Source organism: Notothenia rossii, assembly GCF_949606895.1.
Source record: "Notothenia rossii genome assembly, chromosome: 6".
NCBI lineage: Eukaryota > Metazoa > Chordata > Actinopteri > Perciformes > Nototheniidae > Notothenia > Notothenia rossii.
Window position 1 is genome coordinate 12,612,361 of NC_136909.1, and position 27,910 is coordinate 12,640,270.

The window sequence follows — 27,910 nt, forward strand, 5'->3', positions numbered from 1 at the left end:
GTCCTTTTCTTTGGATGATCAAAGTGTAAACATTTAAAATATGAATAATTAAATACAGTTTTTAATGACAGAGGTTTAATCGCTACAGCACATTAAAGGATCTACATCACACACCACGTCTGCTCTGGATCTCAGAGAGCTGCTGCTGACACAAGGGCCCAATTTCACACTGACGTCTAGAGGACATACATTAAAAAATGACAGACTTCAATGCCAGGATGTGGCTTCTGAATATATTCTTAAAGAAATTTATTTTACACCTCAAAACAGAAAAAAGGATAGGGATTAGGGATGTGGTACATTGGGAATGTATTGACAACTGTAGTTTACATTTTTTGGTGTAAGCTCAGAGAAAAATGTTAATACAGTCATAATAATTGCACTTCATAAATCTAGACTGATGCCAGTATTTTCCTCACAACAAAGCTCCGGCTCCCTCTCTCCAGTTACTAAATTCAATTTACCATTGAAATTTGATGGACAAAAGAAATGCTAATTTAAGACCAGAGGACTGCTGCACTGATCCAATTTTTCTCTTTCGCTTGAGTCCCACAAGGCAATAAAACATCGCAGTAATTTAAGTGCAGTACATTCAAGGGAATCTCACAGTCATAATAAATATTTCACTGCTCTGAATCATCAAGTTAAGACTGGCCCTGGCTAAATGTATCGCAACCAGGGTCTAAAAAGGACAAGGGGAAGCAGTGAGCCTCTTCTCATTTCCCGTGATGCCAGAGAGCATGATTGTTTCCATTTTGTATTTGCTACTCCTATTAGGAGTCATGTGAGAACTTGATCTCTACTCTAACTCCAGAGAATACCTAAAGCCTCCGATAAAAGACAGCGAGATCTGCTAAATATTTCCTGTACATTACTCAGATATGATGTTTATGGGAATCAGTTTTTCAGTCTTGGTGGTAGAAATCTTATAATAACACAAAAAAAATAAACAAAGTCTGAGGATTTTGAAGAACACAAACTAAAATGCACACACGCGCATGCACTCAGCAACATACACGCATAAACATACACATAAGGTTATGTCAATAACCTCCCAATCACATTCTTCATGGTAACATTTCTTTTTCATGTTTTTTGCGACATTTTCTTTTTTAAATAAACATTTCAAGATTTTTTGTAGATTCCAGTGTTGGTTAGGAAAAAGAGCTCTCCAGGTTCGACCAGGTCCTTAAAGAACCAAAGCAGCGACTTTGCCTTACACCAGGACATAAGAGACTGCACATCAGCTTGTGGAGGATTTATCATAAAATCAAAAGTGGAAAAAAAAGAAGAAAAAAAGCATTTGAGACACTTTCCCCATAGCAGCCAATGCATATAATATACCTACAAATATATAAAACAACAAAAAATAGGTTCAAGTTTTCAAGTTTCTTAAATATATCATAACCAAACTACCGAATTTCAAACTTCAAAGTCAATAAGATTCAAGCAGTGCATTTTATGAATCAATTATAACAGCAATAATAACTAATATTGTACTATCCTTTTAATTCAACCTTATGATCCTTTTACATACACACCCGAGTATAATTTGAGACCCCTCACTTATCAGTACATTGTGTTTCTGTATGTGTGTATCTGTGTGTACCGTTACAGAGTTTTGGATTTTGAAAGCAGCCCTAAACGTTGGTCCTTAAGACCCTTTCAGTGACAACCTACACAGTAGCTTCATCCTTAGTATTTGGAAGGGGGATACAAGTGCCGTGAGCACTTTATGTCAAGCTATGATTCTCATCAAAAAGTTCAGGCAAGTAAAACAACATAAAAAAACAGAAGAAAAAATAATATAATAAATCAACCCAAAATTCCTATTGGCAAACCACACAATGGAACATCTGGAGAATCTTGAAATCCCTTTTTCTCTCCCAAATCACCACCAACTTTCATATTTGAGACTCTCACAGCCTGCCTGTAAACCACCAAACCAAATGGTCACACAGCACAACAACTGCTCTTCTCTAAGCTCCCACACGAGTTAAAGCAGTGCCACTCTTAATAATCTGTACCCAGAAAACAAAACATATTGGTTCTTTAACTTTGATTTTCTTCACAAATTCACAATTCTTGATTCTCTTCCTCCTCTTCGTCGTGCCCCTCTATCTGTAAACAGGGAGGCGGATGTGTGCATGCTGGTGGTCTAACAGACGTGGCACTGACACAGTCTCATAGCCTTTGCCAAGCATCTGCTCCTTGATGCAGGGTGGGTGGATGTCGTTGATCAGGTACTCCAGAGACTGCAAGCTGCTGCTCAGCACCGATGTGTTGCACATACTCTTGCTGGGCAGGCTGCAGCACATACCTCCCCCGCTGTCTATCGCAGGGTGGTGAGGATGATGGTAGTGGTGATGGTGGTGGGGGTAGCCCATCTCTCTATGCCCTGTGACCGGCCCTCCTGCAGAGTTAGCCAAAAGCTCCTGGGGGTTATAGCAGTCACTGTCAGGTGTCACCAGCACACTGTTCCACGGCGGAGCAAAGTATTGACCCACTGAGAAATTTCCATGCATACCCACGCAGTTCAAAGGGGAGGAGCTAACTTTGTCCATCCCGCCTCCGCCGCTGGCTGTCAGGTGGTAAGGTCTGGAGGAAGAGGAGGACATTTGTGGCCCCATAATCCCTCCCCCTGGAACACAAGTTTCGGGGGACTTGCTGATGGCGCCCCCTCCACCGCTCCCTCCGCTGTACATACGGAGCACAGCCTGTTGATGCTGATGATGTTGATGTTGTTGTTGTTGTTGTTGTTGTTGCTGTTGCTGTTGCTGTTGCTGTTGCTGATGCTTCTGCCAGAGGATGTAGTCCATACCATCTGCGTACATGCCCGTCTTCATCGCCTCTGCATTCTGAGCAGGCAGCCCGGGCCCTGTGTACAGCATGTTAGACTGGGGACCCATTCCCACCACGTAGCTTCCACCTGAGGAGCTTGAAGAGACCCCCATGACAGTTGTGCCGTGCTTGGAGGGGCTAGAGTTAGACGGTACGGTGGCGGCCCCCTGGCACACCTGCTGCAGAGCCTGGGCCTGGCAATGCTGGTTAATCTGGTAGATGATGCTCTGGATGGAGGGGAGGTTGGACTGTGCGGGCAGGGGCAGGCCTCGGCCCCCTGTTACAGGAATCACTGAGCCAGCTACAGTGACATTTGGGGGAACCGACAGCACGGGGCCTTCAGGAGGCTTCGAGGGCCCCGTGTGGTATACCATTTGGCCGTGGCCACTGGCTAAAGTGCTACTACTAGGGGGCGGGTATGGGGCAACTGCTATGTGGGCTGGAGAGAGCTTAGTCCGTCTGCCTTCGGAGTTCTTCAGAACACCTTTTGCAGGAAAGAAGGTGCCTGTTGATGACGATGACGATGAAGAGGCCTTGAGGACGGCGAGCAGCCCCCCGGCGCAGATAAAGGGACCATAGCGTGTCCCTGTGGTGTCATATCCATTCACAGTCCGATTAAGGTGTTTGTGCTGAGGAACCCTGATGTTGGTGGGGAAGATCTTGATAGACAGAGGGCTGTTGGCCGTCTTCTGAGCGAAGGCATCAAGTTCTGCCGCAGTGGGGTAGCGTGGGGAATGTGTGGGTACCGCCAGCTCACCTTCAAGATAAAGAGAGAAAAGGGTATGAGTGGAAAAAATAGACTGGTGCATGTGTTGCAGATCCGCACACCTGAGTTTAATTACCAGGAATATTGAAGGAGCCAAGAGCAATGGCAGCCTCAAAGTCAGATCAATCAATCAATTGCAATAACCACTTCTCTGCTGCAACAGTATAACCCGGCAGCAGTACAGTGACTACATCTAAAGCACACTGAGTAATGTGAGTGTTCTACAAGAGCAGGTGAATAAAACCAGATGCAAACAGAGGACCCAGTGCCTAACAACCCGAACAGAGTTTGTACATAGTAAATCAGGACTGACATTCATTTATGTTCCATCACCTCCCTCCTCCAATTGAGTTTTCCTTTCATCTCATTGTCAAACCCTCCAGTGGAAGTTCATCCCTAGACAAATGGATCTTTTTAAAAACTAATTCCGTCAAAGCCTGGTACCTTAGGCGCTGTTAAATCAGTGCATTGTGAAATTAATTCGGACCCTCTTTAGCATTGAATTGGGTTAGCCCTGGATATCAGGCAAGCAGGGACGAAGGGATGGGATAAAAGCTTGTTTAATTGGAATTGCACAGTTGACATTCATAAGTGGTTTCACTTACTGGGTCTTACCCTTGGCCACATCATTTCCACATGTATTCAATCCAGGAGAATGTGGAGAGCCCTCACAAAAAGAACTATAACACATCTACTGGGAATCTGACCGGGTTAAGGTGATCTACATCCGACCAAAGCCTCGTCAAGACTGCTACAGTGCTGCTATCTTTAAATTTTTTCAAAGATAAAACAATTGGTTTGAAATTGAAAACACACTAAAAAGACACATAATCTTTTTGTTAAAATCAAACAAAATACATGCTAATGGTTTGTGTGACCATGAAATATCTCAATTATGTGACAGAGTAGCAAAAATAAATGTTGTTTTGCGTTTATATAATAAAGAGTATAATCACATGTATTTATGTTATATTTTCAGGTGACGGTTGAAGGACAAAAAAAGACATTGCTACGAATGCACTATACATGTAAATGCTGTGTACGGTTTGCCATATAAAAATCACTCCGAACCCAAAATTAAATTCAGAAGTGAACGCAGCAGTGAGAGTAGCAATGGCCCTCGCTCAATGAGCCAAGGCTTGCCCATTGTGAATTGAGGTGGCAAACAGGAAAATGGCAATTTCTAAAAACCCCACCATGTGTCATTGTTTGGGAGCTGGGCATGGAGGTGAGAGGCCGCGGTGAGATTGGATTTAAACGACATTATTCAGGCAATTTCATGGCTACTTAGCTCAGTGTAACAAAAAGGGTGGGGGGCTGGGAAAATAACTCAATTTACAAGCAATATATCAGCTGCCACAAATGACTTGCAACCCCTTCAAAAATGACACTTTCATGCAAAAGCTAACAAAACGTAAAAAAATGAACTGCCATAACTGTGCTGTCAGCAAATGTCCTAGCGACCGAAGGAGTCTGCAGGGTGCAGCCTGTGACTACGACTCACTCCATTTCCTCTCCAATTGCAAATTCATTATAAAGAGACTCCACAGCCAAGTAGTCACAATTCTCATTTCTGTGGTCCCATTACAGATAGCATGGGGAGTTCATTTCAACAACCCTTTGGGTCTCCAACTGTGAAAATGATTAAATCTACAAGATCCATATCATAAAAGGAATAAATTGGGAATTTAACAGCAGAGGGGAGAGACAGTGAATATCCCAAGCCAAATTAAGTACAAGACCTATTTCTGACTACCGACAACATGATCTCTAAATCAGAGACACTGCACTTCAAATTATATTTTACATTTGTAGAAATAGAGTTGATTGAATAACTTAAATCAGAATGATATCCTGGTGCCACCCTAATGGGCAAGGCTGAGTGTGCCAGTCCAGCCTATCAAAGATCTAACCAACCTTTCTGAGGGAGAGCTCTGCTCCCCCACTGCCATCTGCTTTGATGTTCTGACTTGCATTTGAAAACTGACAGAAGACTTATTTCATTTGCTCAGAAGATAAAAACATGCTCATTTCAAAGCACACTGCTGGTCCACATGCAAATGGAATGGCAGCATAATTTCTGATCTTCTTTACATGAGGGCAAAAAAACATCTTTGATCATCACATGGTCTAAATGAGGAAAGATACTTGGCTTTCAGGCATATCAAGGCCCTGTGCCCTGCTGCCCCTACAAGCCCCCAGCTGCAATATGCCCATCATTCCACCTAATTACTGCCACGTGAGGAAAAAACTATAAAAACAGCCAGGAAATTCATTTAAGGGTGGCTAATTCTATTCCTTCTCACTGACTGAGTCCATATTCTCCATGCCTGAGCCTGCATTTCTTCCGAGAGACGAGAAAGCCCTCTCCCTCCGTCTTTTCCCAGCTTGGCCCTTGTTTGTCAATAGGCAGAGCCTTTGGCACACCAACCTGGCATCAAAGGGTTTCACACTTCATAGGCCACAGGGATTAGAGGCCTTTCAGGCCTACAAAACCCATCTCAGCTCCACAAAGGCTTCCGGTTATTAGAACCCACAGGCATAAAGGAAGAAGAGGAGGAGGAGGCAAATGAGCATCTGGATGCTTCTGATTCCAGCCCCCTCAATAAAAAGTTCCATGGTATACATTTTATAGCAAAGTTGATTACAGTAAGTATGCCCACAAACCGGGGCGTAATTTCAATCCCATACATTCAGTGGAACACTGTGTGTGTTTGATGTGCAGGGTCTCCACATCTCTCTCCTCCAGAGCAGTGAGTCTATAAGTGAGGACATGGAGGTTAAAGGAGAGAGTCTCTTTTTAGGCTGGCACTCTGTGACTTATTGGTTTAGGCTGCAGTAGATCATAGCTATGAGCAGGAGCATACAGATGGTGCTGGCTGATAAACAGCCTCTGAGGCAGCCAGCACTGCCTCCTTTGTGTGAGCCCTCACCTCCTCATAAGGTAGGGGGTTTCCTGCACCTGTGCACACTCTCCAGCCTCGCCGTGCATGCTAACGCATTGCAGGAAAACAGAAAAAAGGCTAAAATACACACAAACCTGCATCTGCAGTTGTGTGTCTCATTTGCCATCAGTGGAGCATGTTGTTATCCTCTGCTCAGCTCTCTCTCATGAAATGTAGGGCAGGGACAACAACAGGTGCCTGTGCGGGCGACAGCCTGCAATGCCTCCTGGGCTAAATGCTTCACACTCGCTTCATTTCGACATGCGACAGCCTTGTAAGGATTAATTATTTCCCTGGGGATGCAAGAATATGTTTGTTCCCTTCCTGTGAGCAGGAGTCTATGTGCACTCACAAGCACATGAAACATATTTTTGCAAAGGAACAGAGAACCTGGCCTACCACTGCTTTAACAATAAGCAGGGGAAAACAGTTTCACATGAAAGGAATGTAAACAAACCAAGCATATGATTGAACTGCATTGGAGATGAGATAAAAGCTCAGGCAAACACATGCATTAGTTCTGAGAGATCACGCGCCAGGGAGCGGAGATGGCAGGAAGGCAATTAATGGGCTGACCTTCGTCCTTAATCACCCAGTGCCTGGCACACAATGCCCATGTGTCAGAGCAGCACATCTCTAAATGCCACCCCTCATTAGCACGATGCACGTATTGAGAGAGGCTATCTGTGCAGTGTTACACTCTCCAGCGGCCAGACAGAGATAGCAAGGCTGCGATAGGATAACATGGCACACAGAGCCGGGCTGAGCCGCAGTAGGCCATGATTTGATCTAGAAATCCCATTTCACTTGGAGGATGGGCACTCTCCTTTCTCTCCATTTTTGATTGGCATGAAACTCCCCAAGCGCAACGTCCTTGGTGTACCCAGTGCCGTTACTGTGATTGCATGTGTGCTTGTGTGTATGCACGCATTTGAGTGTGTGTGTGCGTCTGGTGAAAGGAGTACCCAATTCTGAACACTCAATTAACACTCCTTTAATTAGCCGGCAGTACAGTTTGAATTCTGATGAACTAATTTTCTTGGTGTGAGGGTGGAGGAGGTGGTGGAGGGCTGGTAAAGATGAGGTCCACTGGGTACAAAACAGCTATAAAGAGGGAACTGGTTAGATTAGACTGTAAAAAATCCATTAAATTCTGTGCACTTCTTCCAAGTGAGAGGTCAAATTGTGTTGATCACAAGAAGCAAAGGCAGACAGAGAGAATATGAGAGCAGGGAGTTAGGTGAGGTGGAAAGAGGAGGGTGGGGGTTAGCAGGGGAGTGGAGAAAAAGGGAGAGGAGATAGGGAGTCAGAGGCGGTGCAAGAGTGCAGCACCAAATCCAGAGGACCATGAGAATGCTTTGCATTTTAATTAGAGGTTTAAATGAATAAGCAGAGGGGAAAGTCTGAAGAACTGCCTGAAATGCCCTTGCTCCAAGTGTTCTAAAATGATGAGCAGGTTGGAGAAGTGTCTTCTTATTAGTGGATGAAATGCTCCGACACATCAAACACCCCTCGCTGTTCCCTCACTCACTGCAAGCCTGTATGCCTACTCACCACATGTTTTGATCCCCTGCCCTGACCATGTATATTGGTGAATGGTGGGAATAAATTGCTTGTTTAAATGAAGGGAGAGGACTGTTTGGTTGAACTGCAATTACAGGGGAACTACGGGTGCATAGCACGTTTAACTTTGGCCAAACAAACAACAGGAGGAGAGGAGAACAGGGGTCAGCTTCAGTCCAACAGCAGCCACGCTCACTGGGAACTATTCCCCCTGAGGAGAGCAAAGTGAAATGTGTTTGAGCTAAGAGGAAACATTAGCTGCTCTACTCATCGTACATCCTTTCAACCGGCATACAGCTATTCATGCTATTTTTATTTTTTCCAAAGGCTTACTGCAGTCTCACCGGCTACATGACGCACCCACTTCACTACAACACATTCCCTTGATAAATGTTGTCTCGTTACATACTTTTAATATTTTAACACAAATTATGATGTTTTTTACCAAATATTATCATTTAGTGTTGGTGCCTAAACCTATCCGCTCTCTTAATGGAGAATCACATAGCAAAGGTGTATGTCCTGTCCCGCAGATAGACAAAGTCATTTTTTGGGGAGAGAATTGTATTCAACAAAGGCTACCCACAGGTTTGAAATGGACAATTGTTAAATGTTATGCCGTGTGTTTTTGACCACGGGCCAACAGATTGCCTCTATTATCCACACACGTACCATATTCCACTACTTTGCTCTAAACTTCATTGTAATGAAGTTACTCATATTAATAATTCACGGGTAAAACAGTCTCCGATCCCCCCGCTCAGAAAATGTCTGACCCGTCAAATGTGTAGCAGCCTGCTGTAGAAAGAGCAGATTCAACAGCATTGTTGCACGGAGGGACCCTTGACCTGTGGCTATTGTTAAGCTCTTAGGTGATAGGATCAGGGTGTATGACGTCCTGTCCCCAGCTCTGCTCGCCTGCTGTAAAAGGAACGGGAAGGCGGGGGGAAGCCAGAGGCAGCTTCGCGTCCTGAACAATACCTGCCTTGTGCTAATGGAGGTGTCATCTGGCACAGGGCTGATTAGTCAGCGATTACAGCCAGGCCTCAATTGCCGTGACAACTGCTGCAAACACAATGGGCCCTGATAGAGCCAGCTGTTTGGTCCTCTGCAATTAACCCTGCATCCCACTCGTCTCCGGCAGTGCGCTGCCTCTAATTGACTATCGGGCACACAAAGCAGGGGCTGTGGGGCAGACCCCCTGGACATAGCCCCCAACCCCTCTGCCGAGGTAGAGATGATAATAATAGAGGCGTCCTGTGGACTCAGCCGCCAGTCAATCAAAGCCCCAGCGCCCCACAGGAGCTTCCTGAGGAGCGAGGGAGCAGAGGAAGCACATGTATGAGCCAGTGATCAACAGGGTACAGCAGCCTCGCAGGGGGGCAGACATGTTGAATATGCCCTCAGCCAGAGTAATAATCAATTCAAGTGTACAGGAGGGGAAAGGGAACCCCGCTGCTTGCTTGATATCAGAAAAGCCATTTTTAGGAACACTCATCTCCCTCTGTTCATTTCAAGGTTGATTTTTTTGTGCAACAACACAGCGAGAAAAAAAATCAAGGCAATTATTTGTCAGGCCTCTGCTATCTATAATTGCAAAGATAAAAATCAAACTGCAATGATTTCTCAAAGGATAGAGCTGTCTGAATTCACGGCTGCTTGTGTCATCATAATCATCAAATACATGCATATTGTAAGACAGTGGAAACGAAAATGCAGTCAACTCATCCATACATTCTTTACATTAACTTTCAGAAGGGTTTGACCGATCTAATGTCATTTTTAATGTAACTTTCTAAATCAAAAACCTGTATTTTGTGAAGTAAACAAGCTGTATATTTCACAGTCACATATTGTTACGATTTAATCAAATCAGACTCTAAATAACTCGAATGAATCACTATGTTAATACAATCCGTAGCTGGACAACATTTTCATCAGGGGGTGCCATGCTGTAATCACATATTGGGCTTTTAACCTGCCAACATGTTTCACAAATAGCAAAAAGGATAATGAGAATGTTAAAGCAATCTGCACAGTGATCCTTCAGAGGCATGCAGACATGGCAAAATGTCAGAAATGGATTTAATCATTAAAAGAGATTTAAAAAAAAAAAGTTGGATAAAACTCCCAAATCTAATCTTTTATTTCATTAAAACCAATCTCATTTCAGATGTAATCTATCTATTTCCTGCACAAGCAGATGGAAGAAATACTCAATTGAGTGCCTAATTTGGGCTTCCTCCTCACAGACTGCAGCATGAGGTCATTTAGTTAGCCTGCAGTGAGGCGTGTGCGGCTAATATAGTGCAGCGAGACAGAGATAAGCTCTACAGGTACAGACAACACTAGGAAGGACAGAGGCAAAACAAGATCCATGTTCACCTCCTGCACAATGTCTATCAATATTATAATAATTTTACAGATTAACATATACAGTATGTAATACATTGTGGACAATGTGTCAAATCAAAACAGCTAATTAGGGTTCCATTTTTAAGATTTCCTCCCTAGAAACGTGACATATTATACCACCAGGACACTGTCATGTTTACATTTTCTCGTTAGAATTTATCTCTAAAGCCAGATGTTCCTGAAACAGCCATGAAAATTAATTAGCTGGTTTGATGTGGCAACCTCATGCTCCTTCCAGACAGACCTGGCTTTTATGAGCTGTAGGGGAAATTACTGAGAATTGATTGATCCTGAAGGACTGTTCTGTACACATGGCCTGGCACACACACACACACACACACACACACACACACACACACACACACACACACACACACACACACACACACACACACACACACACACACACACACACACACACACACACACACACACACACACACACACACACACACACACACACACACACACACACACACACACACACACACACACACTCATAGATCCTGCTAATAACAGCTGACCCAAACATGTTACCCTCCATTTGAACCGGACATCTTTCTTCTTTAGCAGCTATACAACATCAATAACCATTAATTGTCAGAGTCTATTAATCTAAAGAAGCTCCATACATGTTCTTTCATTTTAGTTTTAAAAAGCAGGTGGATACACAATTAAAACCAGGATGAATTACATCCCCTTTTCTTGCTGCTTTCCCTTTTCCTTAACATCTCTACCTCCTCTCATTATTTTCTATGTCTCTTCTCTTGCTTCAGCCCCCCTTCTCTGTCTCTTCATCCCCCACTCAGTCTCTTCAGTCTCCCTCTCTGAGTAAGTGAGTTTCATCTGGGGTGCTTGCCGGGCGAAATCACCTCAGGGCGAACACTTTATTATCTGTAGTCAAAGCGTCACCACAAATACCATTCTACACACACAAGTGTCACTTTCCATTTGTCTGCACTCTGGCTGCATTAGCGGAGCCTAGCCGGCACAGAGCCTTGTCTCAAACGCGCCCGGCAGAAGAAAACTAACAGCGTGGGAAAGCACTCGTCCTGCATTCCTGCCCCATTAACACCACCAGCATCACCAGAGGAGACCTACTGCCTCTCCCTGGAATTAAAAACCTTATCAGCACTAACCTTTGTGAAGATAGCATTTAAGAAGATACTAATGCTACGATATTTAGGCAGACATCCTACAGTCTTTGCCTCTCATGTCATGTTTAATGCAAATCAAAGCATGAGTGAAAGAGAAATAAACAAGATCCCCTCTTATTCAAAGTGGATGACTGGAAGTGTTCATTACTGATGAACTAGCTGACTGTCCAGGAAAACAACACCAGTGGGTAGTTTATGTCCTCTTTGAGCCACAGAAGAATGCGGGCCAGCAGCCGTGTCAGGCCTTTTGTGGGACAGCCGTGCCCCAAACAAACACAGAATCTGGGGCAACATGTTTACCTCATATTACACACTGCACTCCATAAACAAAACGGACAAACAAAAAAGAACGGGCTCCATGTTTGTTCCCATGACAGCCTGAAAAAAGGCATTTCAATAGAAAAAATATCCACCCTGAATATTTCACGCCGTCAACACAGCCACGACCTCATTTCAAGCATTGGTTTCTCTACATTTGCAATAATTTATGGGCCTGGATGGAAAACATTATAGATTATAAATGGAAAAGAATAACTATATTCATCACAAAACTGCTCTCTGTTTAATAATGAAGTTTGGCCGAAGGGCTTAGTGGAGAGCACAGTTCTGTATAGATAGGGGGACCCCGGCCCCCGATGAGCCTCCCCTCAGGCCTGCCTGGGCCACCCTCATTGTGCATACAGCATGGTCTAGAAAGCAGAGCTATATCAGCAAATACCCCAAGTCAGCACAAGCAGCGGGGTGGTTATGCGTTGCGACTGGCACACCAGCCGATATTGTCATGTGCGATTAGGCCTGTGCTCATGGGCCTGTGAACTCATTCCTGTGGCATCAAAGTCATCCCCACCCCCCGACTGTCCTCCAGTTATATCCCTGCCTCTCTGCTGCCCTCTCCTACATTTAGAGGCTTTTTTCATTTCACATTCAGCCCTGCCACTCCATAATGTTCCCTCACTGAACCTTGTGAAAGCTGTGCTCCAGTGCAAACACAAACAGAGTTGAAACACAACAACAAGTTAGGCTGGTTTGATTTTCAAAACAAATCTCCGCAGCCTAATTAACTAAGTCGACAAGGGTCACCCACAAGTTAGAGCTAGCCGGTGCATCAAGAAGCAGCTGCTGCCGGTTGTTTTGTCTCGGAACACTAATCCAGATGACAAGGCTGATTGAGAGGAACAAAGGCCAGTTCACAGAAGAAAGAAAGACCAACAGTGACGCAACTTATGTGGAAACATCGGGAAGAAGAAGAAGCAGAGATTAAACTAGTGATGAGGAGAGCACACGGTACGCTGAGCCAAGAAAGAAATGCAACAAGCTAAAACCAGAAAGATTCATGTCGAGCCCTCCCTGTCCTGTTTTAAGAGAATATGCCGCGCTGTGACATTATTTTCTCAAAGGGCTACATGTACAGCCGAGAGCAAGCTGCATTCACAGTCATGCACAAACTCAAATGGACACAGTAACAACACAAGCACACACCGGTTTGGAGTAAGGGACCCCAGAGGTAGATATTGTAAGCGCACACAGAGATAAGAAAAGGAACCAGTGAAGAGAGTAGAGAAGGAAGAAAAAAGGAGAGTGGGAGTGAGAGAGAGAGAGTGGGGAGGCTGGAGGCGCCTGGGCAGGCCTGTCAGACCGGAGGAAGTGCTGGAGCGCAGGCCTGCAGGTAAATGGAAGAAGAAAGGCGCCCGCAGGCTGCCTGAGGCAAGCCTGGGCCCTTCTGTTCTATCATTTAGGAGACAAGTCCTCCACTGATTCCCAATTAATATTTAACACTGCACAGACAACAAGGCACTCGGCTGCAGTACACATGCCAACGAGAAGAGAAGAGGAGATAAGAGAGGGGGAGAGAGAAGGAGACAGGAGAAGAGTGGATAAGAGAGGAGAGGAGATAAGAGAACGAAGGATGATAAAGGAGAGGAGATACAGTAGATTTTAAGTAAGACGAACATTGATTTTTTAAGATTCCATGTCTATGGAGTTGTTGAGGCAGGGATTTAACAAAAGCAGGATGTTTGATTATAATTATTGCTTCAAGCGTAAATCTGTTTCTAATGAATACACGTTTGTTTTATCCGTCTATTGGACTGTGGACGAACATAAAAACAGACAAACTTAGTAATACGTTTGCTTCCATTTTCAGTGCCTATAGCAGCAACATCAGAAAGTAAAAAACAACTTTACAAATTAGAAACTTGCAGCTCCATGATGGAACTGCCAGACCCGGGCCTCCAGGGTTAGGTTAGTGAAAAGTGGTTTTCTGAAAGAGCTGGCAGCCAGAGGTCAGCATAATAACATGCCCTACCTCTGAACCTAAAGCCAAGCCAATGTGATTCAGTATTTCTCAAGACTTAAAGTGACGATGGGACCAATGCATCTGAAGATGGCCTTCATGGGAAGGGGCTTGACGAGCAAACCACATAAACTGTAGTAAAATGTCCCACAGGAGCGCTGATTTCAACATTGTGTTGTGGTCAGTTTACACTCCCATACTTTCTCAGCAAAACACTCTACAGTATTAGAGTGGACTGAAAAACCACAGCTAGGGTTGGTATTACAGTTTGGTGAAGTTCATAAGTGGTTTGGAAGAAAACATCAAACTCAACTGCTGTGGGCATTTTTATGTTGTCCACACAAGACTTATTAGTTAATGTTCCTAGAGTAAGGGAACTATTTAAAGGAGACCCCCAGCAACAACATACTGATCAATATTCACCTGCTATGAATTTCAATCAAGGTCTAGAGGTTAGAATGTATGGGACAATTGACTAAATAGAAAATGAACAGATATAGCTATCGTAGCTGTTTCTTATTTAACAATAAACGGGCAAGGGTGTAACCTAGTGTTACCACAAAGTGGCTGAATGTAAAATATATTTATTTCTCTACTTATAAAAAAACAAAAGAACGTTAAACAATTGAAATGTTGCAGTTATAAAACAGATATGTAATTCATCGAGTTAAATGTGCTGTACTTTCTTCACAATTTGGATGGAGTGACTGGACACAAATAGAGTAATTGCTGGCAATCAAGTTAAAAGGGGAATTAAACCTTTCTTCCTACTGTCACACTATTTATGTCCAACTCTTGGCCGAAATCTACGTTTTTATTTAGAGTTTTGGTATCGTAGAGACGTCTAAAACTCTAGGAACGTGCCAGGAGTGTGCAGCCCCTCCTGAACGCCTCACATGGTCAGTCTGTGGTGGGCTCAGCGCTGAGATAGCCCAGGCTGTGTGTCATTTCCTGTGGGACAGCAAGGGGCTGCGGACACTCTCTGTACTCGCTCACACCACCTCCCCCACCCCCATGCTCTGGCAGGCGAAGACAGAGGGTGTCGATACCGTGCACCTGGGACGCTCAAATGCCAGCTTGGAGACTTTGGAACTGGGAACCAGTTTTTCAACCCAAGTCCCGCTGTGACCAAAACTAAAGCAGGGCGCTTCTTCCTCGAGCGCACCTCCAAAGGCAATAAGATTGCTTCGCCCCCCGTGTTCACAGCAGAAGGCAGAGGGCAGAGGGAAGGCAGGGCTCTGTGGGACTCCACCAGCCGGAAATGATCCTCTGTGTGCCAGCATTGAGATGCCAACATGACAGAAGAGCTAGTAGTATGCAGGAGGTAAGACTATTACATTAAATATCAAAGGGCTGCCCCTCTGAAATAAAGCAAACCTCGATTAAAAATCCTGTATCTGCAGTATAAAAATGTGATGAAGGCTATTGTCATGTGACCATGCCCAAAATGAGATTGCATAAGCAGGCACCCAGGAGAAGGCAGGCCATGGATAGCTGTCAATCACCTTTCACTATGAAAAATACCTCATGACCTCTGCTTCCCTGCTGCAGACTGTGGAATAATGACAGTCTCTGTGGGCACTCTGTGGAATTCCAAATGGGAGTTAGGAACGAGGTAGTTCAATCAGTGGGAAAAGGTCAAGTGCATGCAGAGTCTCTCCCTCCTTCCCTCGCTCCATCTCCATTCCCTTTCCCTCAGTCCTACTTTATGCCCTCCACCTCCAGGGTACTGAGGCAATCAGGGGAAGGGTTGTTATTCCTGCTGCTGCTCGTGACCACATTTAAATATTCAACTGAAAACCCTCCCCACGTGTTTTTTTCCTTGCCACCTAACAGCCGTTCCTGCTGCAATTTGATATGGCCAGCTAATTCCCTTGTTACGTCTCGCGCCGCCTCAGAAAACAGTGCAGGAGAGGTGGAAGAGGTCATTACCTGAGCATATTCTCTCTCAGTGGTGTGGTGGCTTATGAAGAAAAGCTGCTAAAAGCAAAGCAAACTAATGGCTCCGGCAGCTCCGCCTGCGAGGCACAGGGCTATTAGGAAAACTACAATCCCCAGGTGAACCCGCATGTCATGTCCTGAGGCTGCGTGTGACATGCCCAGGTTGTCTCTGTCGATCAAGACTGAAGAGGGCTAAACCTGCCCCGCACCACATGAACCTGGGATATCAAGCCTTCTGGGAACTTCTCATCTACACCTGGCTGATTGGCACCTCGGGCCTCCTGGGTGGTGTCACGGGGGGGGGGGGGGGGGGGGGGTATGGCTGCAGGTGTGCTTGTGTGTTTGTACATGTGAGCAGGTCATGTATGTAAGGAGACATTCAACTGGGGACAACAATTGGTGTGTGTGTGTGTGTGTGTGTGTGTGTGTGTGTGTGTGTGTGTGTGTGTGCGTGTGCGTGTGCGTGTGTGTGTGTGTGTGTGTATGGGACGGGCGGCAAGCTGTGCGGTTACAACAGAGGGTCTGAATAAAAAGGGACAAACACGGACAGCCAGTGTGACAACGACATTCTCGTAAAATGTCATGCATGGCTGAAATGAAACCACTCAGTTCTGATTAAACAAATGAAAACCTGCTGAAATCTGAAAGACATCATTTTGGAAAATAGCCAGGAAGAAATATCCCCATGAGCCAGTCGATTGAGGGATTCTGGACCTGTTATTCTTGAGCTGACATGTGGCAGAGTAATTGCTGTCTGGGCGAGGGAGGAGGCAGGGTGTTGGGGGGGGCTGCTGGGCCTCCTGTCCAGCCATCTCAGTGTTACTCATCACTGGACCAATGCACCTCCTGCTCCACTCACCCCTGCTCCCTGGACCTTCAGACCCACAGTGGAGGACGACAATCAAGGAGAGCGATGGGGAGCGAGGGAGGGTGCCGCTGGCTGTGGGGGGCCGGGGTCAGTGGCATCTATTCACCCCTCTACCCTCGCAGGGCCTTTCCTTCTCATCTGTCTGGATGGGTGCCCTCTCTCTGGGGCACAACACGATGAGAGGCCCGCTGCCGTCTCTGCCTTTCATGTCTCCATCTAGGGCAGTGGTAGAGAGCGGAGGACGGAGGAGGGGGCAAGCTACAAATGTCACCCATAAGGGGGGATTTAATTAAAAATGACAGGGGCTGGCGCTGGAGAGTGCAGCCAGTCACATATGCGTGGAATTTGGACCTAGTGAAAGCAAGTGCCTATGATTTATAATTCAAGTAATGTGCTGCACTCCTTTTAACTCTACGTCCAAAGAAAAAAATATCTGTGAGGCTAATCCAATATGATATTTTTAAGGGCGGGCGGTCAACGTTATTTTTGAAAAGCCAGCTTCTCCGTCTCCCTTTCGGCTCCTATCTCTCTCTTCCACTTGTCTGTCTTTCCCCATCTCCCTCTGGCACTCGCTCCTTTCTCTACCCTGCACTCCCCGCTCTACAGTACCTCACCCAGCCCCCCCCCGAGTCCAGACACAGAGCGGGCTGTGATAATGGAAACATCCCGCTCTTCGCCTCCCGTTTCTCCCGCTAAGCTCTGTGCGCTTGGGGGAAATTGATTGTCTGGCGAGCAGATCTGAACGCTTCCAGCTGATGGTAGAGCCAGTTAAGTCCTTTTTTATTGAGGGTATGAGGGATTTTTAATGGGAGTCGCATCAATGATCTGTGCAGCCACTCGGCATCTGAATGCAGGGACTTTTGCTAAAACCATCCTCGCCCTGTCATTCCAACTGCTCTGCCCCCCCAGTCGTCACACACACACACACACACTCTTTTTGAGTAAAGGACAGCAGATGCAGATGACAAAGCTCACCTCTGCCTTGCTGCCAGGTAATCCCCCTCCTGTGCTCTCGCTCTCTCTCTCTCTCTCTCTCTCTCTTTGAGGGTGTATTCTGGTATTCAGCCGCCTGTTGAGAGCTCAGGTCACCTTACCCACAACCCCCATTCCACGTTGGCACAAACTGGACATGAACAATCAATCATGGCGACCTGCTCAGCACGGTGACCTGAGTGTGCCCACTTGTGCAGCCAGACCCACTGTCTGCCTTTCTGCACCCCTGCTGGGCCTGGATGAACAATTGCCGTATTGAGGCCAGGAGCAGCACAGTGGTGGAAATTCAACACTTGCTCCCCCCTCCTCCACCAAGGACAGAAAGGAGGCTATTATGTTCAAACATCCTCATTATGAACCTCAGTCACTGTGGTAGTCTTTCAATCAAAGGTTTTTAACAGGTGGAGAAGGAGAGAGAGGGAAAGGGAGAGTAACAGAGAGAGGGTCAGTAAGAGGGAAAGGGAAAACTGGAGACTGTTCTTTTCTCTATTGATTTAAGTCCTGACTCCCACTGGCTGCTCCTCAATAAAGAGGAAGTGGGCTAATCCTGCAAAATTGGAAGAAGGGAATCGATTAAGACGACTGTTGAGGACTCCCTCTATTTGCCCCCCTTCATTTCCATCTTCTCTAATTCTATTTTGTGCAGTTTCTCTTTGTCCTTCCTTTCACTTCTTCACCTCTCTAAACCTCATTAGTGGGCCCAGTTGAACCCCACTCAGCTGAAGAGCTCCCCTTCCAAATGCACTCAGAGCTCTGTTTATGTCTCTTGTTCCCTCTCTGTTTCACACACACCTATAGAGCTCCATCCATACAGACCTGCAAAACAACAGCTCCAGATCTGAGGACAGGGGTGGCTCACAGTCACCTTTATTTTGTGACTTCCGTCTCCTCTGTAGGAGGCGATTGGAGTGTGATGTTGAGCTGAGAAGTAGCTAATTGGCCAGTGAGAAGCTGAGAAATAACGCGTTTTCTTTTTTACAGGCCTGATATCATTTCCACTGACGAAGAAGCACAGAACCTGCTATTCCCGCTAAGCCTCTCTAAGCTGAGGTGAAAACTGGTAGGTTAGTGCTCTCCATCCGCCAGTCCTTTTAATCGGCTTGAGGTAGCTCGTAGGCCTGCCGTGTAAACAAAAGCAACTAAAGACTCTAGAAGCATTCAATAAGGAGGAAGGGTCTTTCTTCCCCTCATCAGAAAAAAGACTCACTGTAAAAAGCTTATCCAAAAGCTTTAACAAAATCAGGGGGAAATTCACCTTCCAGATGCCTGACTGCTGCAGCCCTCTAATCCAAAACTGGTTGAAACTAGTTTTGCCAGCTCTATAACAGTTTTCAGCCCTGGCTCATCTCTGTCCCTTTACACCATTTTGTGAGTGGACAGAGGTACTGGTGCTCGGGGAGCAAACAGAGCAGCTGTCATGCTTTACAGGCGGCCGGCACAGCCAGGGCCAGACACTGTAAATGTTTACAGACCATCAGGGTCACCCGGGGCCAGCGAGGCACGTTAAACACTGTCTGTTCAGCCCTGTTGCCACGACTGCACAATCAGCACAGCTAAACAGCCCCCCTCACAACGAGTAGCCAAACAACATGGCAATCCAAGGTCTAAGTGCAGAGCGAATGAAACTGTTTAGAATTCCTCAGAGAAGGGAACCAAGTGACAAACAACAGGAACCGGAAAGTCTATTTTCCTTCACTTATTCACAGTCGGGGTTAACAACCCGTTTTCCATCATTCACCATGACCGATTAAATACAAACGACAAACACAAGCCTCTCTCATTCCTTAGCTTTGGGTGAGCTGAACTTCTGACCTGTGTTGCTCACTGTCACTTTTTAAACTTACATTTCCGTCCAAGGGCTTGCGGGGGCTCCAGGGTTTTGCTGGCACACACCGGGTGCTGGGGTGGAGGGTTTTGCCTCCTCTGCAGACAGGCCAGCATGGCGAGGTGGGCACAGTTCTACAGCCGTGGGGAGTTCTGCGGCCAACCTGCAGCAGGAAAAGAGAAAGATAAAGAGAGTGAGTTAAGCAGGATGATTCCAGGTCAAAGCTCCATGCCGTGTCTGGTAAAAGCGGCAGGATCTGGCTGAGGGCTAGATGGACTAGGTTTCTCACCCGGGATTTAATTGCGAGAGCATGCCTACAGCTGCCTGCCTCTCAGCTGTGTGTGCTGAATGATAAACACACACCTGCACTGGGGCAGCACGGTTGACACGGGTTCAGAGCACAGTCCAGGCCAGTCACTCTGCAGCTTCAAACAGCACAAGCACACAGCCATTCAACCGCATCTCCCGTCTTAGAAACCATCCTCAAAACAAACACACGGGCACACACAGAAAGTAGCAACACTCAGACACATTCCTTCCAGGGCAGTGTGTATGTGGTGATTGATGGCGTTATCTATGGACGGCAAAGAAAATGGTAATGCTGAGAAAACAGCAGTCTGTCTGCTACAACTTAACATGCAACAGCTCTGGGGGACTGTCAGGAAAGGCCTGGGGGACTGAGCGGTGTCGGGATGTATGTGTAGCTGTGTGTTGAACCGTATGGCTGTATGTGTGTGTGTTTGTGGGAAATGCGATGGGTTGGGAGGGGGAGACTGCCAACCGTACATCAGGGCTTGTGACGGCACTAATCAATCTCCCTCTAGGCCATAAATCTCCAGCTCTGCACTCCCCCTTTTCCCCACAGCCACCTTCACTCAGGAACACTGAGGCAGTTGCTGCTAGTTTCCTCTCAAAAAGCCCATCACAGCCCCAGTGGAAACAAAGATGTATATATTTATACTTATATGTAAGAAAACCCACAGCTCCCTCACAGAGAACCCTCAACAATCGAGTAGCATGGTAGGTATCATTCATCAGCAACATACCAGTGTCACATTGCACAATGATGACTGATTACTAAGTCTTCTACTTGGATTATGTGCCAGATGAGAAGAGCTGAAGCAAACCATTTGGGTCCAGAGAGTGTTTTTATATGATAAGTATAGAGATTCCCTCTATAGTTCACTTAGCGCATATTGTTAGGTTTCCAGGAAGACAGCGTGCTCTTTCTGTACTGAATACAACGCAGCAGAAGCCCAGTCTCGCCTAAAAGCATGGCTGTCTTTGATTAAAACTCTGTGGCTTTAATCTTAGCTCTGCTTGTGTTTGAGTCTCTTGTCCAAAATGCATCGATATGAAACACTATCGTTTCCATCTCGGCCGGTCTCCTCACATATTAAAACAAAGGAGGCGAATATTTCATCCATGCTGTCAGTGCTAGCGTCTCCAGCCGTGATGCGTGGCAGATTATTGAAAAATGATTTCTCATACGCCTGTCACGGGCTTGTCCCCTGTTATTTATTTTCTCGGTGAATCACTAAATGAACATTTAGCCACCTGCCATCAGTCCATTACTTAGTTTTATAGATTATCATTTAAAGAAAGCAATTATAATGATTACGAGATAAATTAATGGCAGTCCATAAAGCCCCAGCTCCTGTTCTTTCTAATTTAGGAATAAAGCACATTTTGGATCACCAGTGAAAACATCAAATATATTAAACCCTTAATAGAAGCGTTCAATCAAACCAACCTTTACACAAACATTACTCCTGAAATAACGGATCTAGTCGGAAAACCATAATTAAAAAAAGTATTGACATTTATAGAATATGTGTATGTGGATGTTTAATATAATGTTAGTGCACAAAATCTAACAATTCATATCTATTCCAGATGTGTTTTTTTTTGTTATAAATGATTGCTTTTCACTAGTCAGAATGTGGATATGCAGATAATACAATTTCAAATATAATTTATATCTGAATTTTCTAAATGTAACAGCCCTCCCTGCACAGATGCTGTGTAAAGTAAAGTGCTAGAGTATGGATTGAGAAATGGAGGAAGGAAGCACGATAAACTACCACAACACAAGTTACTGCCTATAATTAAGGTTGAATGACTTTCCTGTTTTGAATAGTTAAAAGATTAGAAGCAGGTGTTACAGAAAAAAGCAGCACCCGTTCAAAGAAGTACGTTTTTCACTCATACAAATATTTTTTAACAAAACATTTAATTTGACCTCAGGCCCTGATGCTTGAATAACACACTTTACAATCTCATTCAAAAATATGTATTTTTAAAACGTTTTACAAGCAACTAAATACAACACTTTTTAGCACAAACATCTGACATGGTGAAAATGCTGCTTCTCCATGATAAATGTAGGTACGGTACATTAAATCTTTAGACTCAGAATTTCTTGTTAATTAAATAGTTCACTCTTCCACACACACACACACACACACACACACACACACACACACACACACACACACACACACACACACACACACACACACACACACACACACACACACACACACACACACACACACACACACACACACACACACACACACACACACACACACACACACACACACACACACACACACACACACACACACACACACACACTGCAGATGGAAGAGAGAGGCCACTCTATTTCTCGCCAGGTGCTTGAGCAAAAAAGGTCACTTGCAGTGCCATTTCCTCTCACACACAGGCAGGCCTGGCCCAAACACACAGGCACTTTGAGCTCATTACTGGCTATTCACATAATCCTTTCTCTGTGTCCTCTCTGTGAGGATACTAATTTCACAACGACCCCATCCTCAAAGCCCATTTGTGAAAAGATAGTGGTTGAGAGGGAGTGAAAGGACACGTGGTGTAGATTGAGACTAAAAGCTAGTCTTAACGGGGGGATACCTCCACAGTTTTCCCCTCGGTGAAATGAAAGACAATCGTGTAACTACCCTCCATTTTTCTCCATTTGCTGTTCACCAAATGTATTCGGAGGCATTAGAGTTCGCTGAAAGAGACCCACTTTTTTTCAATTCAATTTCAAGAACCAATTTTCTCCCATTATTGACTTTAAGAGCGAGGCAAAAGGAGCAAGTCTTTGGCTTGTTTGTCATGTCCCCCTTTCCCCTCATCTCCTCCTATTAGGTTATTCTACTACTTAGTAGATGTCTATCAGAGGCAGGAAATTATCTCAACCAAAAACCCTGTGACCCATCAACCAGCTGCCCGCAAAAAAGCTTGTTATGCCCGGGTCAATCCCTGTAAGGTGCTGGTGTGAGAACACACACTCACACTGCCATACACAGACTTGAAAAAACCACCTGCACCTCACTCACTCATCAAATCCACTCACAGGTCTCCTATTACACCAGTGCGGGGATATCTCAAAAGCCAGGATGTCTATTGGCTCTTTCCCGTTCTGCTAACGCTGCTGCAGGGTTTGCAATGGGGGCGGAAGATCAGTCCCATGAGATGAGGGAATAAGCCGGAATCAAGAGGCGGTGGGCTTGGCAGAGGGCTATTTCTAAGTTAAAAGGTTCTTAAACTGCAGAGGAGATCAGAAGAGATGGCTCCCCGCACCCAAAGCTGTCTGCCCAGATAAGCATCCTGCCAAGTGCGGGGTGTTGCAGGGTGGTCATGGGTGAATAAACGGAGTGTGTGTGTGTGTGTGTGTGTGTGTGTGTGTGTGTGTGTGTGTGTGTGTGTGTGTGTGTGTGTGTGTGTGTGTGTGTGTGTGTGTTTTAAACTACATGTTTCAGGTAAAAGAAAGAATAAAGCAGCAGATACTGTCACTGGGCATTGAAACATCAGAATATATGCAATCATTTTAGCTATGGGTTAAATGTTTGGTCAAATTCATAGTTTTGTTTGCTTATTCTTTGATCAGATTGTTCGTGAATGCAAAGCTCTGAAAAGGCTGTTTGTGTTTAAAAAGCATAACAAATGTGTGAACTTTGGCTTCTTTTGTTAAATTAAATAAGGTTTTGTAGGAAAGTGAACCCAGGAGTTTTGCTCATATTAGACATATTCACACCACAGGATCTGTGTCCTGAGGCGTGCCCTAATGTATATGTAGGAGGTTGGACTTCTCATTTTGTTGCAACAAATGTTTTGCATTAACTTCCCTAACCCTAACCATTCTCAACCAAGGTTTATTTACAATGACGATAATCTCTACATCTTTTTACCATACAGTTGCCCTCCACATATGCAAAACATTCAAATCATAGGCATAAGAAAGAAAAAAAATAGCTGCAATCTATGGTTTTGCAGAATCGGATAAAAGATAACAACTGGTGTTAAATGCGTTACAAACCATGGTACAAAGCTGGAAAAGTTAATAATTTGTCATTGACATAGAAACTCAAGTCTTTGATCAGCATACTGTAGCAAAAACATCTCGTCCTAGCTAATATTATCCCGTAGTTATTTTTATATAAAACCAATTGCCAAGCTCCTATGGAGGCTTGACTGTCTCAGTTAAAGGGTCTCCAGTGAAGCCCCCCTCCCAGTGGAGGAGCAGCCGAGGTCCTGGCAGACAGCCTACACAATGAGCGGAGGAGGCGGGGCTTCGACCTAATTGAATGGTGACCCTGCCGTCTCACTGTAGGACGCCCCATGCAGTGCTTTTAACAAGCGGCTGTGTCTCCACTCTTAATAAGCCCAAACAAGTTAATCCAATCGACACACTCAAACCCTTTCTTTTTCTTTAACAAGGCACTGCCTCTACCCCCTTAATCCCCGGCTCCCCCTTCTCCGTCACCATATCGTCACATGAATGGAGGGATAGTGAAAGGCTCCATTAGGAAGGACTGGCAGTAAACCCCTTCAGCTCGGCACTTTCCACACATCGGCACTACATAATTTGCACTCATACTGTATATTCAAAACACACACACACACTAATGCTCACATATGCCTGATATAAAACTGGTCTACTTGGACGTGGCAAACAATGAGAGGGTTATGTTCGCCGTCCCTGATCCACACACACACAAAAATTCTGAGGGGACGTTTGCCGACAGGCACGCACTCTGGGACATAAAAAAGGCATTGTTAACAGACCCTCCCAGCTCCACAAACAAGAGCCACTGATTCCCTAACAATACAAGCCCCTGGATGCACTCACCCACCAGCTCTGCACAACCTCACACCAGCACAATAAATAACCTGCACAACAAAAGGCCATTGTGTGTAAAAGCCTACAGTTTAGGCATTATTGCCATGATATACAGCGTTGGAATAATATACTGGCAGCCGATTCTTATATATACGATGCAGCATGTCACTGTTATTGGGGCTTATACAGCCTTGTATGCCGTGTTGTCGTATTTATAAGAGGTTTCTCTGCAGATGACGGGCGCCTTGGCAAAAAAACACTGAGCTGTTAGCTTTATATATTTCAGTCAGCTTCAATAGCTCACCCATGGGAAGAAGGGTGAGGAATGTCTGGCAGTCCAATAGCAGCGAGTTGTCTCTAATCAAAACATGCCTGCCTAAACTAATGTCAACACTGTTATAGCAATGAGGACTAATTGACTTTACATCCGAATGCTGCATCTTCGTGCTGGGCGAGGATTCATTTATGGTAAATAACAGGCTCAGAAGGCGGCATGGCATGCATTCATGAATTTCAAAATGTTGAAAATGCAGAGAACTGAAGTAAAAAATGTGAAGATTAATGGAATTTTGATTTCTACAAAGACCCAACTATTTTCCGCCACATGAATAACATACTCTGTTACCTTGTTTAGTTAGAAAAACTACTCATTTCCTTCTTTTTTTTTTAAACATAGTATCGAGAATGTGTTCCTCTTCTACAGTGGATAACAAAGCCTGTGAGGAAAACACTGAATCTTAAGAAACAACTAGACATTCTCTGAAGTAATACTGCTTTGTGTAGTCTTCAGCAGAGAATCAATTGAATCACATGATTTGATCACATGTGAAATTTACAAACAAGTGCCCTGAGCATATACTGTATGGGCAATGTAAACAATATGTTTTACTGTTGGAAGGCCATGCCATAATAACACTAGATGGAGATTTTTACCAGGTATAGTCTGGGATGTGAGAGATATCCATAACAAAGGTAACATTTTAACAATAGTATAGTATTAGTTTATTTGTCCACAAGGGGAAAATGGGTTGCAGCACATCACAAAGGCATTTAAAAAGATAAGACAATTCGTCACTGACAACAACATAGACACAGATTAAAACAAACAGACATAAGAAAACCAGATATCGGCAGACATGACAAGGGGCCTATAGGCCTTCATTTGCGAAATAGGGGGGACAGGGCCAGACCAGCTGGGTAAACAGTGCGTCCTAGCCATCATTTATTTAGGAGTTTGATGGCTTGTGGGACGAAAGACAGCCGAGATCTGTTCTTTTTGAACAGAGGGGGACGATATCTCCGCCCGGATGGCAACAGTTCAAAGTAAGAGGCAAGAGGGTGCCTCAGGTCACTCACAATATTGTGTGCCAATTTTAAAACTCTGTCCTTGTATAAGCATTCTATACTAGCAAATGAGATTCCTGTCAATTTACTGGACACTGTTATGGCATAACAAAGGGCAAAGAGATGTTAAACACCACTACAGGCAACATGATAGGTGCAGGAATAAGGCATGATAGGGGCCTTATTCCTGCACCTATCATGTTGCCTTATTCCTGTGCACAATTCACTTTGAGTTTGAAACTCAACACATGCCTTTAATGTCGCACTGGGAGAGTCCCCTCAGTAAAAATCTGTTGGTTTCTAGCACAGTACATTCTCAGTGCTCTTACAACATGACGGAGCCTCGGTGCTTCTGCTGATGCCAGCGAGGGACTTTGAGCAATGAGAGTGTGGCTTAAGATTGTCAGACAAACCACAGGGGAAACAGATCCTCTTCTCCGCTTATTGCCTCAGCCTGTGTTGCATTGTTTTGCGAGGCAGCAGCATCAGTTGTCATCTAATACCACTTTCACACAGAAGCCTTGCGAATGTTGTGACATATTGAACAGATGTGTAGGGTAGCTGTGGAGTCTTTACTGAACTGTGGATCGCAGATACACCAGAGGACTGCTGTTGAGAAATACTCTGTTACAAGGACAATTTAAAATTAAATGAACACCAATCTGGCTGCTTTAAAAAAACAAATGTCAAGCCTAAAAACATATTTCTGTTGCAGAGGCAACCTCACAAGTAGAACTTTTGAACATAAATCACAAACCCCTCCAAATTAACTTCCACCAAATGTGAAAAATGAGCTGAGCTTTCTTGGTTTTCACTCTCAGGAATCATATTTTCCAAGTAAACCTTATTACACAACATTTGTAAAGCATTGTTGATATTGCTAAATGTCTTATCCCTATGTGACACAATCCTTTATTGTCTCAGACAGGTCCATTCATGGCTTAACAAACCAACAATAAAACAAGGGCTCTTTTCCCCCCCTTTACCCATCCTATGGTGGCTCACTTGAATATTCTAACAGTGTTCATTGTTTGTTGTGCTGTCATTTCTCAGCTTGGCTCCTGAACTTCAAAGAAAGGCTTTTGTCAATTTATGATGAAATGAAGTGAGCAGGCGAGAGAAAAGAGAGAGAGAGAGACAGTGTAAGAGAGTGAGAGAAAACCTTGATGCAAAATGGCCCTGCCTCAAAATGTATGCTTATTAATGGGTGTTCAATAAATCAATGGAATATAATTAAATTCAAACAATGTGATTTCTTCTCTGACTTGCCGAAGCCTGACTCCGAACATCGCTCTCTGCAGGGCCTAAGGTGACCCCAATCCCCATGGTCCAAAGACGACTTCGCCTTCTTTCACTGGAGGGTGTCATGGATCCAATAGTCAGTCATGCATAACATTAGTTTGTTGTGAAGCCCACAAGGCAATCAAATAGTTTACTGTTGAAATGTTGACACTGATCTCATTTGATATATCTCAAGTGTAACAAAGCAATTTTTGCTCTGCTGGATATTACCGACTATAAAAGAGAGGATGACACAAGTTCTCACAGCTACTGTAAGCTCGCTGCAAAAAAGAAGCAGGCATTCTCCTCCACACATTTTCCCCTCATTGCAGATTCTGTCACAGAGACTCAGCAAGCCTTTCCCTTTACTCTGTAATGTGTGCTATCCAGCTGTTGTCATCCTGCTTCCTCTCAAAGCTGACCATGCCAGCAGAGGAATCTATTGGACAGAGTGGCAGTGGAGTCTGCGGTTGGTAATCACCTGCTGGCTAGAGGCACAGATGGCACAAGCATCAGCAAGATGTTGTCGTGC

The 27,910-nt window shown here is 44.8% G+C and overlaps 1 protein-coding gene across 1 annotated transcript in view; it reads right to left on the reverse strand.

Moving 5' to 3' along the window:
- Positions 1-232: 232 nt before the first annotated feature.
- Positions 233-27,910, reverse strand: part of fam222aa (family with sequence similarity 222 member Aa) — a 44,346-nt gene continuing 16,668 nt past the window's right edge. The window contains exons 2-3 of the mRNA XM_079686385.1: positions 19,627-19,770; positions 233-3,598 (exon numbers count right to left, since the gene is read on the reverse strand). Coding sequence (XP_079542511.1) covers positions 2,118-3,598; positions 19,627-19,723 — 1,578 coding nt within the window. The 5' untranslated portion in view covers positions 19,724-19,770 and the 3' untranslated portion in view covers positions 233-2,117. The remainder of the gene's footprint in view (positions 3,599-19,626; positions 19,771-27,910) is intronic.